This window comes from Podarcis filfolensis (assembly GCF_964270895.1).
Source record: "Podarcis filfolensis genome assembly, chromosome: 5".
Lineage (NCBI taxonomy): Eukaryota > Metazoa > Chordata > Lepidosauria > Squamata > Lacertidae > Podarcis > Podarcis filfolensis.
Genome location: NC_139608.1, coordinates 61,654,562 through 61,674,775, shown reverse-complemented (window position 1 = coordinate 61,674,775; position 20,214 = coordinate 61,654,562). Strand labels below are relative to the sequence as shown.

General features: G+C 40.6%; 1 protein-coding gene across 1 annotated transcript in view; it reads left to right on the top strand.

The window, feature by feature from the left end:
* DNTT (DNA nucleotidylexotransferase) overlaps window positions 1-20,214 on the top strand; it is a 97,211-nt gene that overhangs the window by 20,000 nt on the left and 56,997 nt on the right. The window contains exons 4-7 of the mRNA XM_083617025.1: window positions 5,318-5,488; window positions 6,417-6,488; window positions 13,664-13,787; window positions 18,572-18,704. Of these exons, the coding sequence (XP_083473151.1) occupies window positions 5,318-5,488; window positions 6,417-6,488; window positions 13,664-13,787; window positions 18,572-18,704 (500 nt within the window). The remainder of the gene's footprint in view (window positions 1-5,317; window positions 5,489-6,416; window positions 6,489-13,663; window positions 13,788-18,571; window positions 18,705-20,214) is intronic.

The window sequence follows — 20,214 nt, the reverse complement described above, 5'->3', positions numbered from 1 at the left end:
AGCAAAGGATTCTTCACACATTAAAGCACCAAGACCTTGTTGCATTCCTGTCTCTTTCCATAAGGCACAGCTCAAGCCTGCAGTGTGATTTTTATGAGCCAAAACAAACATTGTTATTCTCTCCCCAACCCTCCAAGAAGGTTGGTTAGCTTAGAATATTAATACTGAACTGCAATAAAATGCAGAAGGACATTTTTCTTATAGACAAATACAATTTAATTCTGAGAACAGAAAGTAGTTAAGGCTGGCACAAAGGGCGGAGCAATCCTGAGGTTCATTACAAACAGTTTTTGAATTGTACTGGCCTTGGGCCATTACTCATGAGAATAAGAAAGTGGATGTTTGACTATAGACTGAATACCAATTGCCTTACTATATCCGGTATGTGGGTGATGGGAGATTGTTCTTTTTTCCTATTACCGTAGCATTTCATTATTTTGCCCCCATCCCTAAAAGAGTCTGTTGTGTCACTGACTTTGGTAAACAAATAAATTATTTTTAATGCAGTTTAAATCTGACAACTTGGTGACAATATCTTCTAAATAACATTTTATTTGTAGTGTAGAAAGTGTTTAGGGAAGAGAAATTCACAAACTGATGTGTTGAAACAATAAAGTAATAGATGGTCTCTGTGAACCTTAGCACTATGTAGAAGTTGCTTGCTCTGAATGTGGAAGGTCCTGTACGAGGGGCCCAATCCACCGGGAAAGTAGCCTATGAAAGAAATGATTGACAAAGTCTTGAGATCTATTTCTGCAAACTTCGATTCGTTTATGGAAAACTTTCCCCCTCTGAGGTATGGTTGGTGCTGACTTTGTGGCCATTTTCTCCTCTGCAGTTAAAAAATATGCAAAAGACAAGCATGCAGTTTTGTTTAGTTGTATAGTTAACACCAAAAACAGAAACTGTAATCTTTTTATGGCCAGCTTCTAGAGTTGGAGACATCTGTAAAATGCTTTTATAAGAGGTGAAAACTGGATCAACTTTGCAACTAATTAAAATCTCTTGGAGGTGATGCATGGACCAGAAATATTACAGCACTGCAGGAATCTGGGGTTCTCCTCTGTACTAGATTAATATAAATGAACTGTTTTTCTATGTTGCTTTTAATACATAGTATGGAAGATATCCTTTTTATTAAGATGTTTGGCTATGTTGCTTTTTAATACACAGGGTGGAAGATATCCTTTTTATTAGGATGTTTCTGGCAGGCTAACAGACAGTAAAAATTATCGGTATCATATACTGATGTGGTATCCTACTAGGATACAAGCCAATTAAATATTTGTTAAATCCAAACAGTTAGCAGTGCTTCCCTTCTCCTTTGATTCTGATTACATGGCAGTGAGAAGAGATAGAGGTGGTGAAGCAGATTTTTATTTTATTCTAATCCTGAGCAAATAAATCAAAACATGCCAAAATGTGTCTTACAGGGAAAAGGCAGTCTTACAATTTCTTTCAGCGTTTGCTGGCAGTGGTTTGTTTAGGGGGGAATACATATTCAAACGTTAGTCTGATTGTTTATTTAAAATGTCTTAATGAGCTCTTGGGTAGTTGGAGAAAACACAGAGTAATGAAAACATCACTGAAATGAAGGCTTTGATGACATCTTTTAGCTGACTGTCAAGAATGTTTGAGTAGACGTGGCATTTTAGTTTTCTTCTCAGTTTAAGGCAGTAACACATTTTCCCTCAAGACCTGTCCACCCACTAGCAGAAAGCAAGGAGTAGCCTACCTAAAATAGCAATGGCATTATGCTTTCTATCATTTATCTTGATAGCTTAAGCAAGTGCAATGTGACTGGGCCATTGCTTTCCCTCTCTTTCTTTTTTTCACTTAGATTGCCTTTGCTCTTTAAGGCAGCTTTCAGTATTTCTTGTACGAACCATGATGTCCTTTGCTACACCCATAATGCACTGGCGTTATTTGAAAAAGTTCTGCCTCCAGATAACTCTTCTCCATGATACAGTCATACCTTGGTTTTCGAACAGCTTAGTTCTCAAATGTTTTAGCTCCTGAACGCCGCAAACCTGGAAGTGACTGTTCCAGTTTGTGAACAATTTTTGGAAGCCGAATGTCCGAATGGGCTTCCGATTGACTGCAGGAAGTCGCGCTTTGGTTTCTGAATGTTTTATTTCAATGGATGTTTGTAATGTTAAAAAATGAAGAAGAAGAAGAAGAAGAAGAAGAAGAAGAGAAGAGAAGAAGAAGAAGAGAGACCTCTCCGCAAAAACGTCTGGCAACTAGACCGAAATTATGGCTTCTACACACACACAAATCTGACAAGAGGCCCATTTCATTTTAACAGACAGGCTATTCCCCCCCCCCCCCGCTGGTTGGTAATCATAATCCAAAGGGAGAATAAAATTGTCAGCAATACTTTGTCCTCTCTGTGCTCTACATGAAGTTATATTGGAAGGGGTGACGGTAATATCCTCATTTGCTCAGGAGGAAGCAATCGCTGCAAGAGCAAATAGGAATATAACAGAGCTCGTGGAAGGTGAGTCAGTAGCAGCAACAGCAGCTGGTGAACTCATGATTTGCCAAGAGCATCTGGCAAGGTGAAGCAAGCATGAGCGTGCTTGGATGCATTTCCCAGCCATTTCTACTTGCGTTGGCATCTGGAGGACTGCATCTGCTCCTTCCTTCCAGTGGCTAGTACAGACAGGGCAGGTCTTTATTACATGTGTTTCCTCATTAAGAGGGTAATATGTGAATCGGATTTTTTTTTTAAAGGCATTGTAATAATGCATTCCTCAAGGAAAGACCCTACAAATGTTTGAGGTTCAATACACACCCACACAGGCAGTTTAGTTACAAACAGAGGTATTTGGGTCAAAATGTAGCAAGATCAACTTTCTTCTACCTTGACTGCAAGTGCAAAATAGCAGAGGGAGGCAAATGAGACTTCCCAAAACATAATATGCTCTCTGAGTGAAACATCTGCCATGTTTTTCGATGATGGAAGGGAAAACAGGTGTCAAATGCGTAGGGGAAAGCCGATTATTTCTAAGTATGTGAAAGAGACAGAAACAAGCTTAAATAAGAGTTTTCATTTTATTTTCAAAGTGTTCTGTAATCTAGTTCTTATACTGCAATTTGCAGAAGTCATATTTTACCATTCAAGGTAAATAACATGGTTTGGACGAATAGTGTACGAGAGCCAAACTAGACATGACATTTGTTATGTTGTCTGCTTTTCTACAACTCATTCTTTATTTTATGAATAGCTGGTGCACTTGGGGCTGGTGAGTTTCCCTCCTATAGGGTGAGGGGTCCTAGTTGGGACTGTGATGGGGCAAAGAGTTAAAATAGAGGTGGCTAACCAATGGCCTTCTAGATGTTACTGAACTACAATTCCCATCATCCTCTGACAGAAGAACATAAGAGACTGCCCCAGAATAAACTTAATTTACGTTCATCTTACCTGGCAATTATGAGAACTTCTTTTTGGTGTAGTTCAGAAATTCAGTGAACTTTGTGACACTTAAGTACTTTGTTTCAAACACTGATCATCTTAAGAGAAACTAGTATACCTAAAAAGTTTTGAAAGCCAAGGGTTTTTTTAAAGAAACACACACATTGATCTGCCACTTGAACATTTCAGTATGTTATCTAACTTTGCCAGGTGTTACAGTGTGCCCTAGACATTTTTGGTTTGTGCTTTTGTTTTCTCATCAGACCTAAGATTCTTGTCATGCCTTGCCTAATATCTGACAAGCCTGGCATTATCTAGGTTATTCCCCCCCCCATGAAAACATAACTCGACAATGAGTGAACATAACATACATTGTTGTCAACAGACATAATGCACCGTCTTAGTCCGGTACACTTTAACAGGAAAGGATTTGACATTTGTGAACTTTCCTTGCATTTCAGTGACCCAAAGTGGACTTCCAAATTAGTTTGAGGCGGCAACAAGATGTTATCTTGGCAAATGCATTTCTCCAAACTCACATTTGCCAAGATAACACGTTTACTGAACTGAGACAGCACATTATATTGTCCACTGAGAACAATGGCTGTTAAAGGTCTGTGTAGAAGACAGATCTTTGGTTGAGTTTTCTTGCTTTAATTGTAAAAAAGGGGTCCAACAATCAAGATACCATTAGGCTTGTCAGATGTTATTAGATAAGATGTGACAACACTCTTAGGTCCATTGGAGGACCAGTTAACACAAAACCACGGTCATGTAGTGGTAAATTTTGAAGTGAAGGTGAAGGAACTAATAATGAAAGCCCCCATAACCCCATAGTCCAAAAATGGAAGCAGCTGTGTCAAGCCATTATTTATTCACTCCCTTCCCAAACAGCAGTACTACATGATAACAACCAATGTATTAGGATCAGAACAACATCATTCTATGTATAGTTTCCTTGGGAGTAGTTTCCACTGAACACAACAGTGCTCACATAAGTTTGACTCATAAAACATATTGAGCTTTAATGAAAGGTCTTCAGCTAGCTGAAATGCAGCCTATAACTTTTCGTTAGAAAGTGCCCATCATCTTGCAAAGAAGTGTTTCCATTTAAACTGCTAGCCTGAAGTTGGAACCCTATCAAAGAAAAGGAAAGAAGTACCCAGGCTGTGCTTGTTTATATTCCTCATTCCCTTCGTTGGGCACTTCCCTGGGCACCTCCAGACTATTACCATTTTGCGGGAGGTTTGTGCAGTTAGTGGATTAAAGCACTCTTTTGTCCTAGCAGAACAAGCCCACTTTAAAAAAAGAAATGGACTTTGTGTGGTTAGGAAAATGATGCGGAAATGAATTCAGCGTGAATGCTCCTTGCCATATAGCCTTCCTGTAAAACAAACCAGAATGCATGCTTAATAAAGACAAGAACTGTGAAAGCAGATCAGGACCAATGCTCAATATATAGGAGCCCCAGATCAATTTTTGCACCTACTGACTCTTCCCCCTCACCCACCATTCCCCCCCCCCAATTGTTTTGAAGAAACAAAGATGTCACACCATGACATACTTGACAAAGAGGATTTGGGCAGATTTTTCAGTATTACAGAAACTGCAACATTTCACCTTTCCTGCCTCTGGTGTTTTGGTCAAATTGGTGGTGATATGTCACCTAATGCTCTTTAGGTCAAAAAGCCACAAAGCAGTTCATGGAAAGGTCCTTTTATTAAGCGTACCTAAGAGCAAAATGTCACAGACAGTTACTAGCTACGTTACATTTACTGCCGTCTAAGGAAGTCTGTGCATCAGCTTGCAAGTTTTAAACTTTCTGTGTATGGAAGGTATGAGTGTCAGTTTTTTAACAACTCATTCTCTGCTTCTGTCCTCATTTCTTGCCCCATCAAGGATGCGTTTGAAGTACTGGCTGAAAACTATGAGTTCAGAGAAGATGAAGGGCATTGCCTTGCATTTAGGAGAGCTGCTTCTGTGTTGAAATTTCTTCCTTTTGCTGTCGTTAGAATAAGTGATGTTGAAGGATTGCCTTGGATGGGAGAACAAGTCAAAGTGATCATAGAGGTAAGTTATAATGCTTTTAAAAACACACACAGATACATTGTCTTTTTAGTGTTTTGACGTTAGCAGGATTGTCGAATGAAGGTAGAAAACAATTAAAGAACAGGTATTGTGGGATGAATAATAAACCCAATTAAATGAAGGCTACAAATGCTGGACAATGCATTTAGCATTAACATGATTCTGACCAAGCTAAGCCTCATAGAGCAAAATATATACAGTGGTACCTCGGGTTACATACGCTTCAGGTTACATACGCTTCAGGTTACATACGCTTCAGGTTACAGACTTTGCTAACCCATAAATAGTGCTTCAGGTTAAGAACTTTGCTTCAGGATGAGAACAGAAATTGTGCTCTGGCGGCGTGGCAGCAGCAGGAGGCCCCATTAACTAAAGTGGTGCATCAGGTTAAGAACAGTTTCAGGTTAAGTATGGACCTCTGGAACGAATTGAGTACTTAACCCGAGGTACCACTGTATAGGAGACTTAGTTTGGTCAGAATTGAGTATAGACTTCCAGAGTTAACGCCCAGGCTTTTTAGACTTGTCTACCTACGTCCTATCTGGAACCAAAGGGGGGACATTGTTTGCCAGCTGTAGAATATATTGGCATTATTTTCAGCTCTCCTGACTCCACGACTTAGACTGCAGCCTTCAGGGGTGCCAACTTGGCCCCGCGACTGTGCAGCATGCATGGCCCTGGCACTGAAATTTGTGGGTGCCTGGCCCCTTCATGGGAAATTTTGTGGGTGTTTGGGTACCCATGGCCCAGGAAATTGGCATCTATGGCAGCCTTCATCTTAAAAGAAAACTGCCAAGCTTTTGGAAGTTAAGTTTGTAAACATGACCTCATCAGACTTTATTCTCCTATAAACAAACCCTATAAAAAAACCATTCTACAGTAAAGATCTGTATGCATCTCATATATACAGGATATAATAGAAGATGGGGAGAGTCCTCGAGTGAATGCTGTGTTAAACAGTGAAAACTACAGATCAATAAAAGTAAGTCTATTTTGCTCTTTTCTTTTTTTTGCACATAGAATTGATCTTCTAGCTCGCCCCCCTAATGTGTTGCCTTCCTTTCCATTCAATGTGCACAATCGCTTGGTTTCAGACATGAAGGGAAATCTTATTATTTCAGTCAATGGATCAAATGAGAAAATGACTGCTTAAGTGTACATGTTCTCTCTGTTGAAACAAATGAAATAGCTTTTACAGGCAAAGGAGCATCACATGTCTATTAAAGTTCTCAATCCTGTAAGAATTACTAGATGGAAACTATAAGAAAACAAATATTAAATGTTAATTTAGATTTTTTAATATATATATATATATATATATATATATATATATATATATATATATATATTTCCAGTACAGTATTTCAATGCCACCTTTCAGGGCCAAAGTTATTCTGAGGTGACTGACATACAAAGTTAATATATAAAATATGTTACAATGAATGCTCAAAGTCTGGTGAATTTTGACATTTACACATGAATCCTGGCATCAAAGAAGAATTTTATGAGTGTCCAAATTATATATGTCAACATTTGTACAACTGAGCAACATTTTCTCTCCTCACACATAGAGGTTAGTTGGATTTGGAGGAAATGGATATTAAGAAGAAACTGAGTATGATTTCCAGGTTTTTTAATATATATATATATATACATATATATATATAAATTCAGAAATATATATTAAAAAATATATATTATTAAAAAATTCAGAACAATTACACCACACTTATTATCCTCATGTAGAAAATGTAGATTGTTACACCACACTTATTATCCTCATGTAGAAAATGTAGATTGTGAACATTTTGTGGGGTGGTAATACAGCTGTGAAAAAATGACACACACACACACATGTAACAGAATTTCATTCTACAAATAGTTTACTACAACCAGAAACTGTAAGTAGCATTGCATAGCTTGACATCAGAAGAACGAAAGGAACAAAAAGATAGAAAGGAAGATGCTTGGATCAGAGAAAAAAGAGAAACAAACAAGCACTAGCCAACTCACAGGATACGTTACAGCCCCACCTACTGTTGGGAAGGAACAAAATATGTTCATAGACAGTATACATTGATCAATAGTTTTTGTTTTTTGTTTACCTTTTCTGACCAGGAACTCACCTTTAACCCAAACATGCCTTTGGGGACCCATTTCTTAATTTTTTAATCATCTATCTATGTGATGGTAGTATTGCAACCAAGACTCACTTTATATCAAGCTATCACTTAATAATAGGTCCCAACCCATGGACTGAAGACCAATGATCTGAATCGCTTTGCACATTGTAACTTCTTCTGCATCCCTTTTCAATGGTAGGTGTACCATTCTTCTGTAAATTCCAGAGCACATCTGCAATCTTTTCTTCAGGTGGACAATACTGAATGTCAACAATTTCTTGTTAATGCCTGCTAAACCTTTTCGGACTCTTGATTGTGCTTGAACACTGATATTGGTTTAGGTCTATCCAATCTTAAATTTAATCTAAATGGCTTCTTGATGTGCTTTTGCACCTGCCACATATTATTCTTCCATTGAGGGAGATACATCAGTTGCGTCCTTTCAACTGGTCCAGCTAATAGTTCCTTCCCCATGTTGGTGGACTTGAGAGTGGTGGCACCCCCAGCCTAGTCAGCCTCCACATGTCCAATTCTCTTTTAATCTACAGTTGCTTGCAGTTGCAATTTCATGTGGATTTTCCCCCCTTGGCTACCATATCCCTGTTTTCGCTGCATTCCAGTCACTTTGTGCTCTGACTCTTCCTGCACAACATCACTGCAGCTCCAGATCTATCCCTATAGATGTAATAGCATCAGTAGTGGACAGTGGACTGGGCTGGGCAGGGTTGTGTTGCTAATCAATGCTGCATGTTGCTGCCTGTTACTGAAAGGATGACAGGAGAGGTTGCTGTGTGGAGCTTGAAGTGGTGCCTACTTCATCCTACTTCTATGGTGGTTTTCACTTTGTTTGAGTACCTCACTTGAGCATTCATCCTGATTTGTTCTGCACAAAGCTTGCATGGAGGTTCTGTGATGTCTGCTGTTCATTGAGCAATGGTTCTGATTTGTTTGTGTGGAAATTATATGACTTTCCATCAATCCATTGTTGTTGTCCCACACTTTCTAGCACATTTCCCCATCAGTTTCCTTGCTTTTTTATTTGTACATTGTAGTGCAAGGGTGCCAGAGTACCTGAATCTACTTTAATTGTGCAAACCTAAATTTGCTGGTATGTGACTGAATTCCTCCCACAAAATAGTTACAATCTGGAGTGGACCTTTGTATCTTTTTCAAGCTGAAATGTCCCAGTATCATTGCGATATTTTTGTTTCCAATTAAAGCTCCTGTCCTCCTTTCCTTCCATCTGGATGCTAGCGTGATTTGTGATGTTTCCCAGGTCTTTCATTTAAAAATGTTGATTTGATTTGCATATTATCCTATTGCTTGTCTCGCTTTTGTTAAAAGCAAATCATATCAACAATGAAAAAGCAGCCCACATATGCCCATTTATTCTCCTGTTTTCTGGAGTGCAAGTTTGGATTGGTTTTACCTTGTATGAATCATTCCTTGGTAAGTACTTCATTTATTTTCTCATTCCATGCTCCAGCAGCCAGTTTAATTCCATAGACACTCTTTTGAGGTTTACACATGAGGTTCTTGTCCTTTAATTCCTTTAAATGGGGTGGCTGGTCCATGTAAGTGTCTTCCTTTACGGCACCAGGCAAGAAGGCAATATTTATGCCTAGGTCCTTGATTTGCATCCCCCTTCTGGCTGCCACACTTAGGAGTGCTTTTATAGTGATGTGCTTTACAACTCGGATGAATGTTTCATCATATTCTTTGGCCACAAATCTATAAACGGAACACCTCTTCTGCATTGCATATTATTTTAAATGTCCATTTACATCCTATAGTTTTCCGTCCAGGTAGCAACAGGGTGAGCATCTATGTCTTATCATTGTGAAGGTTTTGGTTCTCTCCTGCTGTTGCCTCTTTCTGCTTCCTGGCCTCATTGTTGGGCAGATTTGAGATTACTTTCCAGGATGAAATTTCAACATTTCCCATCTCTTGGCAAAACCTTTGGCTGTTCCAGTTGAACACCAGGCACCCATTGCCATGCTAGTTTTGCAGGGCCAGTCCAATACATTTTGCTGCCTGACAAGAAGGAAAAAGTATCATCCCTTGCAATTCCAAATCCAGCAGATGGCCATGGCATGGTTCTCTAGTGTTTCGTATCCTGTTCCTGTTGATAGGCTTTCACTTCCTTTCCTTTGCATTCCTCCTATTGTCTGTGCAGAGTATTTGCAGCTTCCATTGAAACTTGTTTCTGGGTGCTGCCATAAGCTCTGATAATTTTTCAAGCATCTCGTTTTTCTGCTTCACGAGAGACGTGACAGTGTGCCTGGAATAGTCTTCCATGAAGGTCACCAGGTATTTGCTCCCACTTGGCATGTGAGTCCTCTTGGGTTCACAAATGTCACTGTGGATACTTTCCAAAGACTGAGTAATCTTGCTTTGGATGCTTTTGGGAAGAAGGGTGCTTTCACTTTTATACAGCACATGCCCTACACTCCAGTGTCTCCTCGTCTCCTTTGCTGAATTTTGTTTTGTGAACTCCTCTATGGCCCCTGGAGTTCTCTGTCCTAGGCATCTGTGCCACAAGCGGGTGCTGAATGGTATTTCAGCCTGCTTGTTCTTGTAAATGAATTTGTACAGGTGTTTGTTCACAATTGACTTCTGATTTTTGTTCTTCTGGTAATAGCCTCTTACCTGGTCTGGAAGGTAGGCGGTGGTTGCAGCCCAGCACGGCAGCCCCTCACACAGCTGATGGTCAAATTGACTTCACTATGGTGGCCTGCCATTGGAATGCCTCCCCGGCTGGCTGCCATCCTGATGTTGTAATTTTCCCAATCAGGGGCCAGCTGAGGGTGGGAGTGGAGCCTGGGTGGTGGACCTGAGTGGAGAAGTCTTCACTCTGGCCCGCCTCCAGGAGCTAAAGGCTGACTGGCCCCAAGGATGGCACAATGGAAATTTACAAATTTGTGATAAGATGTACAAAATTCATACTAATCTGAACATCAGGTTTTGGGGAGATGTGCAAGTTTCTCCATCCCATCTTACTGAAGGTGCAGAAAGCAGAAGCACAAATCATCAGGATTCATTTTTACTTGTGAGTAAGTTTAGTTGGCTCCTTTGAGACTAATTTCAAAGGAAATTTCTTTGTCCTGAAGCGTAAGTGCAGGTAAAGCTACTCACTAACAGAAAGACAGTTATCAGTGAATCTAACTTGACTCACAGTTTTAAAAGAGACAATATTCTTTAGAGGAAGAAAAGTTTTTAATTTTGTTTCCTTTTACTATCATTGATAGCCCATTTTTTATATAAAAAAGAAAACCATTCTAATCTTTACACAAGAACTAATACAACTTCTTTGAATCCTCTAGATCCCATTAAAACACTGCTAAGCAAACAAAGTACTAAAAATTAATAGATAAGAATCTAAATAATTTTTGAAAAATGAGATTACAAAATACAATTACTCTTCCTTATAAACAGAAAGCTGTCCACAAAGAGTAGGTAATTTCACTCTTTATATCTTAAATGTTGAGTAATATGTATTTTAAATTGTCCAGGATTTCCATCCCCTTCTTTTCTTTATCATAATTGCTTAAAAAAATAGTCTCATTAGAAAGACAAGATAAAATTAGCATGGTCCATGTTTCAAAGACTGGACTCACTAGGAAGAGAATTATAATGGGACTTTACAGACAGTTCTCAAATCAAATGAATGGCTGTGAAGCATTGAGGAAACACCACATTGATAAAATATATATAGAAGTGCATTGTTCATGTAGGATTCATATCTGGAAATGTTTGCTGCACTTCACTTTTCCTATAAAAATATTACTATAGCAATTGTCAATTAGTCAAACGCATTATTTGGAATAATCCACCAGGACTTTTCTCCTGTAAAACCTTCAGAGAATGGAAGGAATAAGACTCAGACAAGGGTATGGATGTGCTATTGAATAAGTCCTGTTCATTTCTGTAAGACTTGCGCAGGAGAAGCTCCCAGTGGGTAGTGCCTATTTCTGGCTACCTAGCCAGAATATCTGATCTGAATATGATGTTTCTTGAATATCTGATAGAATCATAGAGTTGGTAAAACTTTTGTGGCTAACTAGTTCAACCCTTCCGCTCAGTGCAAGACTTGACGTTCTCATACATAAGTTAGTGAGTTTTGTTTATTTAATTTATGAGTCACTTTGCACAGCAGACAGTCCTGAAGTAAATACATTTGGTCCAGTTCCGTTTACCAGTGCTTTGTTGTGCCCAGAACTGTCATGGAATTCTACTCAATATTGATCCAGAGTAGATTCCACTGTATAGTTAGCAGAGTAAAAACTTAAACATGTTGCAGGATTCCCAAAAATTAGACCAGAGGCAATTATATTTCACCCAGCAGAGCTTTACTGCTACTGAAGACAAATGAGCATAATGGTCACAAATTCAATACCTTCAGGATTGGTACTGTCCATAAGAAATCCAGTTGCAGCATACTTAACTTAAACTTACAATACCTTATAATAAGCCTAAACTTTAACACTCAGCATGCTATGTACAGTGGTACCTCGGGTTACAGACACTGCAGGTTACAGACGCTTCAGGTTACAGACTCTGCTAACCCAGAAATCGTACCTTGGGTTAAGAACTTTGCTTCAGGATGAGAACAGAAATCGTGCGGCGGTGGCGCGGTGGCAGTGGGAGGGCCCATTAGCTAAAGTGGTACCTCAGGTTAAGAACAGTTTCAGGTTAAGAACGGACCTCCAGAACGAATTAAGTTCTTAACCTGAGGTACCACTGTATAGAACACCACACCAGAAGGAAAAGAGAGAGAAAGAGAAAGGAGAAGGATGATGATGGACACATGTCTTGGTTAAACAGGCCACAACTTTATTGGTAGCAGCTTACATGGTGAAAAAGCAGATGAGACACCTGAAGACTCTGAAAACTGGTGACACAAGAGATTTATCTCCCAGTTCACCTTCTCAGCATGCGCAGGAAAGAAGACTAGCTTGGGGCAACCCACAATGTAGGCCTTTCCTGCCACACCCACAATCTGATTCAACATCCAATATATCATCAATATTAGGTCTTTGTTATTGCTATCCCTAAAGAAGAAAAACCAAATGGCCATTTCATAAAGCTGAAGATAATTTATTTTAATACATTTTATTAAATGAAATTAATAATATTAATATTAATATTTATACCCCGCCCATCTGGCTGGGTTTCCCCAGTTACTCTGGGCGGCTTCCAACAAAATATTAAAATACAACAATTCATCAAATATCAAAAGCTTTCCTAAACAGGGCTGCCTTCAGATGTCTTCTAAAATGTCTTCTAAAAGTCAGATAGAGACTCTCCTCCCTGCAAGAGAGGGGAGTGGTTGTGGCCGGGAGCCGGACTCCGCCTCAAGCAGGGGGCGTTTGCCCCCTGCCTCCCACTCACCTGGCTGGCGCCCACGCCCTCGGCCAGGCACCCAACCAGGTGCTTTCAAGGGGGCGTGTACAGCAGCCTAAATTGCTGCGGTGCCAGCCTCCAGCCCTCACTTTTCGTCGTCCCGTCGCGTCGTCCCAAGGCCGCTTGCATATCTTGATGATACTGTCTAAACACCAAACCCTTCCCAATGTTCTGTCTGAGCAAGAATTGTAGCTTGCCAGATAGGACAATACTCCTTTTCCTCTTCCCCCCATGTGCTGTTCTGGGGGCTTTTCCAACACCCTCGAGCCAATGTCAAAGTGCAGGGAAGGGGGCACATGGGAGAGGAGAGGGGGGAAATTGCCTTGGCAGGGCTTCCATTGGCGAGGTGTATTAGGAGAATCCTGTCCCAAGAGAGGCAGAAAGGTTTGACGCTGGAAAATCTGAAGATCTGCGTACAACAGCATTAAGAGTGTTTGTCATCTTCATAATTCATGGACTCCTACCAGACATGAACTCTGTGGTCATCATTTGCAATGGAGTTGGGGCAATGGGGTTGAGACTCTTTCCTTTGTGCTAAAATGCCAAAGAGGGAAACATGGAAGCATTGTTGTCCACAGCTATCCCAAAGCTCCACAGATCATTAAACTGAGCATCATTCCATTCTATGTAGCTCTTCACTTCTGTTTTTGGAGTGGGACTGAAGACATCTGAGAAGTGGTACAGGATGGGTTTCCGGACACTGGAAGAAGTAAAATGCGACAAGAACTTAAAACTGACAAGAATGCAAAGAGCAGGTAATCCTGTTACCATGGAATCTAGGTTAAGTTTTGAAAGCAGCATGAATCAGAATAGCTATTACTGATGAGTGTAAAAATATGATCTATTTCATCCACATATGTCTTACATATTTATTGGCTATTCACAGAATATGTAATAAAGCTGAATATTTTTTTACCAGAACATGCTTGTTTTGAAGACTCTATTTCCCATGATAAATTACAAGGTCAATCATCCTAGCTAATATAAAGAAAACTCTCCTGATTGGTTTTAGGTTGGAAAATGAGATGTTTCATATTTTATCTCAATAAACATTATCTTGATAGGAAGCATTGTCTTGTTAAAATGAAATAAATTAGTATTGCCAACAAATATTGTTCTAAGCCACAAAATAACTGCACAAGAATCACATAAATTGGATTTTATGCTATAAATAAGTCAAATTCTGTTTCTTTGGTAGCTCAGTGCTCAGAGAGAATGTGCCATTTATTTGTTTTATTTGTCTTGATGATAATCTTCTCTTCTTCCCTTCCATTTTACTTAAATGTTCACTTTTTTCTTCAGCAAAATCAAAACCTAACCATCAGTCCTTCAATGTCAACCATGAGCTAGAAAATAGAGTTCTAGATGAATTTATGCCAAAGGCCTAGCCTCTGGAATTTTACAATATCTGTTGGTTCAGTTTTCAGGAAGAATTATAAATGAAACTTCGTACTCAAAACTGTTTGACCATCTCAGTGGGTTACCTCTCATTTTGCATAAAATATCCAAAAATGTATACTTTTTACATAATATGTACAACAATATAGACTTCTGTTTCAGTGGCCCTATGTCTGGTTTCAAAAAGAAGCAATTTTTGGATTGAGTTTATTCTGTATGAAAACTAATCACTGACAGACAGACAGACAGAACTTTATTACGGCCATTGGCCCATCACACAACAGTTTCCCATACCAACATAATGTACTTAAAACTCCAATTTTAAAACCGCCAAAACTTACAAAAAACAGACAAGCACCAAAGCAAAATAAAACAAAAGACCAACATCATACATTACACTAAATTTGTAACATGAACATCGCCCTCTACTCATAAATTAGTAGAAGACATCAATGGTGATATCACCTAATTACATCCTAAAACATAGATCATAGTTTAGAGGGATTATCCGAGCCGCACAGGAGTCCGTTTCTCTTCTTTAGGGATAGAACGCTGATCAAGAATCTGGCAACCATGAGTGATCTTAAGGGGTCATCATCATTTAGTAGATATCTCAGTTTGGCTTCATTTGTATCATCGGCAATTCCCTTTAGATATTGAGCAAGAAACTTGCTCCTGGCCGATGAATGAAATGCACAATCAAAAATTATGTGATGCAACGATTCCGGTGCCCCACAATTACAATCACATAAGAGCGATATCTGTCCATTGGAGAATTTATTTCTCAGCACGTTCGATGGGAAGGTGTTGAATCTTGCCTTTACAAAAGCATATCTATGAGCCGAAGAAGTTAAGGAATTCAAATAGTTTGGGAGCCTTAAGAGGGGTAATAAACCAAGGTTTAGAGGTGAGCAGGTACCATTGCCCAAGACCATTTTCTGCTGCAAGTCCATCTCCTCTAGTTTACAGGTTACTGTTCTTTTAGCTGGAACTATATCCTGCTCTAGTAATTTGGATGGGGAGATTCCCATTGCCGTAATTTTCAGTTGTAAATTTTTTACCCATGGGCTCTGGAAATCATCTCTCCACATGCATTGTATCAAGTACAAGTTTGGGAGATTGTGCCATAGAGATAACCAGTGACAAAGTATGTGCTTCCACAGAGCGTTTTCCAGGGATACAATATTAAGTTCCATGCGTAGCGCTGTATTACTTACACAGTTGGGCAGTTTCAATATCCCTCTTAAAAACTGATTTTGAATAACCTCTAGGTGGGATAAGTTGACAAAAGTCCCCCAAATTGAGATGGCATAAGCAATTGTCGGAATCACCTTGGCCTTGAAGACTTTCAACGCCGATGGGATATGAAGGGCCCCATCGGTGAAGAAAAATCGCAAGATCGCCAAGGAGATAGCTTTGGCTCTATTTGTAACATAGGCTACATGGGCCTTCCATCTAAGGTTATGTTGTAACCAAACTCCCAAGTATTGGAATCTATAGACTTGTTCGATGACTCTCCCATCAATTCTCCAATTATGGAGTTTCCGGCTCTTTGAGAAAATTAGAATTTTAGATTTCTCATAATTGATTGACTAATCACTGAACAATTTCAGCCCCTATCTTCCCCTGTGTGTTCTGCCCCCCAAGGCTCCCTGCTCTCAAATGTCGCAGGCAGCTCTGTGGTCTAAACCATTGAGCCTCTTGGGCTTGCCAATCGGAAGGTCAGTGGTTTGAATCCGCATGATGGGGTGAGCTCCTATTGCTCTATCCCAGCTCCTGCCAACCTAGCAGTTCGAAAGCACGCCAGTGCAAGTAGATAAATAGGTACCGCTGTGGCAGGAAGGTAAACTGCATTTCCATGCAGTCTGGTTTCTGTCATGGTGTTCCATTGCACCAGAAGCAGTTTAGTCATGCTGGGCACATGACCTGGAAAGCTGTCTATGGACAAATGCTGGCCTGAAAGTGAGATGAGCACTGCAACCCCATAGTCGCCTTTGACTGGACTTATGGTAACCATCTAGGGGTCCTGTCAGGGAACTGCCATCGGAACTAGAGGAGAAGGCGAGGCTCCACAGTGATGCTGGAGAGGGGCCAAGCAGGGAGAGAGGCAGGTCTCCGGCTGGGGAAGAAAATCAGCGCAACACCAGGGATAGAAGGGGGCCGATGGGGGAAGCAGAGGGGAGGCTTCAGAACTCTTCGCCGGAGACCAGCGAGGAGAGCACAGGTCCTCCGCTGCCCACACCCACCCTGTGCAGAAGACTTCCGCGCAGGGAAAGTAGGCGGCGACTTGGCGTCAAAGAACTTCTTTGCTGGAAGAGGTTCAAGAAACGCCCACTGACGGATTCTGCCAGCGACTGAACAGCCACGGAGTGGATGGCTGTCCAGAGAGAAACGGTTTAACCAGGCAACCTAGCCCTGAGCAGCGGTAACTTACACACAAGCAACCCCTAAAGCCATTACAGGTCCTTTACCTTTCATCTTTACATAAACTCTATAGTCCTGCTTTGTGTTTTCAGTGTTGCAAGACTCCTAGAGCATTATCTGAACCATGGATCTCATGAGAGTGCCAAGTGCAAGTTCCTTAACCAGAGCTACCCATCCATTTCTTTCAGATACTTATTCCTACGCTGCCCCCATCTCACTTGTAGTACAATAGGTACAGATAGCCACATTTCCCCCTTAACTGGAAAAATCTCATTCTTCAAGACTTCACTTTTCTGTTTTGAAAACAAGGATGGTCTTATTGTAGTCGACATCATTACCTATATTTTTACATCCTCTTTTTGTGTGGATGGGAGGAAACCTCATGGAGCAGGTTGCATAATAATAATAATAATAATAATAATAATAATAATAATAATAATTTATTATTTATACCCCACCCATCTGGCTGAGTTTCCCCAACAGTATAAAGTAGCCAATCAAAAATAATCAGATAGAACTCTGGAAAAGGACAAAACCTGAATAAAACAAGGCATCACTCTTAACACTGCAGTCCTATGCATGCTTGCATACCAAAGCAAGCATCATTGAATCCATTGTACAGTGGTACCTCAGGTTAAGTACTTAATTCGTTCCGGAGGTCTGTTCTTAACCTGAAACTGTTCTTAACCTGAAGCACCACTTTAGCTAATAGGGCCTCCTGCTGCTGCCGCGCCACTGGAGCCCAATTTCTGTTCTTATCCCGAAGCAAAGTTCTTAACCTGAAGCACTATTTCTGGGTTAGTGGAGTCTGTAACCTGAAGTGTATGTAACCTGAAGCGTATATAACCCGAGGTACCACTGTATCTGGAAACAAACTAACACACTGGCACCCAAAGAATAGCAACGTCAGTGCTAAACAAGTCTTTTTTTGTGAAACTTTCCAAAGACAAAGATCACTAGAGAAAGCTCTACCCACCCATTCAATATAGGAAGCAGGGACTTGTAGAAAGGCTGCATGGCAGATCTTAACATCACGGCAGGTTTGTGTATTTGGATCTGAGCCGCCTGAATGAGGAAACCTTCTGGGATAGGCAGATTAAAATATTGTAAAATGATTGATCCTGTGGAGCTTGTGTATCTTCCAGTGATGTTTAATGGACCTTTTATTTTGAAACAGAGGACACGCAGAATTGTCACATAAGAAAATAAATAGTCTCCTTTAAAATAAAACAAAATCTTGGATATTTCCTTTCCCCTGCATTCTATTTAAAAATATATATTTTTTCCTGGTAAAATGTCTGCATTTAGTTGAAAAATGTCACTCATTTAGCATAGGATCAAAATCTCACTGACTCCTGTCGCTTAGGGGAAATTTCTTGCAATGATATCACTACTTTGCAGGAAATTTGACACACATATTTACATTCATGGAATATCAGCCAGCTTTTGGTTAGAAAACAACAATGGTGAGTGAACTATTAGTGAAAGTTATTTATTGGCCTTGGTACATTTCCATAATATATTATGATCATTATTCCAAGCCTACGAGGTACCTAATTTTTAGCTTAGATGGCAAGCAAAGACTGACAGTGAGTTGAGCAACATCCAATTAGTCCCTGCTTCATCTGGGACTTGAACTTAGGCCTCCTAGATTTTCAAGCTTAATATGTTGTCCACTAGACTATGCTCATTATACCAAACTTAAATTGCTTTTCAGGATTCCTGCACTATGAAGACCTTGTTAGCGGTGTATCTAAGGCAGAGGCAGATGCAGCAAGCCTAATTGTTAAGGAGTCTGTGCAGAGATTTTCCCCCAGCGCTTTGGTAACTTTGACTGGTGGTTTCAGAAGGTATGTATAATGAACCATGGGCCTTTTGGCCACCTTTGATTTGTGGGACATCATGTCCCAAAGGGTGACGTGGGGGGTAAAGCTCTCTTGGGACCAATCTCACATACGGTCCATCCTCCAAGGCCTCAAGAAAGCTTTCCCTGCTCCAAAAACCAGGTCATTAAAAGCTTCCATGGCCCAGGTGTCTACTGCCCCTACTGCCCATAGGGTGTTGCATGTGTGTTTTGGGGACCCATCACCACCCCGAGTCCAACTGCCTCCTGGAAAGAATTCTCATCCTCTGTACGCATGTAGCTATATCACTGTGGGGATGGGGAGGGGAAGACTCAGCGGAGGTTGAGGGATGGGGACAAGGACTCACACTTCAAAACGACCTTGACAGATTAGAGAACTGGGCCAAAACAAACAAGATGAATTTTAACAGGGAAAAATGTAAAGTATTGCACTTGGGCAAAAAAAAAAAAAAAAAGAGAGGCACAAATACCTGGCTTGAGAGCAGTACATGTGAAAAGGATCTAGGAGTCTTGGTTGACCACAAACTTGACATGAGCCAACAGTGTGACGCGGCAGCTAAAAAAGCCAATGCAATTCTGGGCTGCATCAATAGGAGTATAGCATCTAGATCAAGGGAAGTAATAGTGCCACTGTATTCTGCTCTGGTCAGACCTCACCTGGAGTACTGTGTCCAGTTCTGGGCACCACAGTCCAAGAAGGACACTGACAAACTGGAACGTGTCCAGAGGAGGGCAACCAAAATGGTCAAAGGCCTGGAAACGATGCCTTATGGGGAACGGCTAAGGGAGCTGGGCATGTTTAGCCTGGAGAAGAGGAGGTTAAGGGGTGATATGATAGCCATGTTCAAATATATAAAAGGATGTCACATAGAGGAGGGAGAAAGGTTGTTTTCTGCTGCTCCAGAGAAGCGGACACGGAGCAATGGATCCAAACTACAAGAAAGAAGATTCCACCTAAACATTAGGAAGAACTTCCTGACAGTAAGAGCTGTTCGACAGTGGAATTTGCTGCCAAGGAGTGTGGTGGAGTCTCCTTCTTTGGAGGTCTTTAAGAAGAGGCTTGACAACCATATGTCAGGAGTGCTCTGATGGTGTTTCCTGCTTGGCAGGGGCTTGGACTCGATGGCCCTTGTGGTCTCTTCCAACTCTATGATTCTATGATTCTATGATTCTGCAAAAGTGCAGTTGAGTTTTTGCACGTGTTCACTTAGAAAGCTCACATAGATTCAACCAACCCTTTTGTGGCAAGCGGCGGGAAGCTATCACGTCTATTTTGGCCCTCAATCTAAATACCTAGCAGTGTATAGAAGCAACACGTACACCTGTCTCAGAGGCAGGACAGATTGAGGGCAACACTCTCGAAGCAGCTCTGAGGCTGGAGTGACCTCTTTGAGACAGATATGTCTATTGCTGCAATGTTATATTTTATTCAGACATGTGCGTGATTCCTAGGATTGCTTCTCTGTTATTTAAATGATTTCTCCCCTATATTGCTT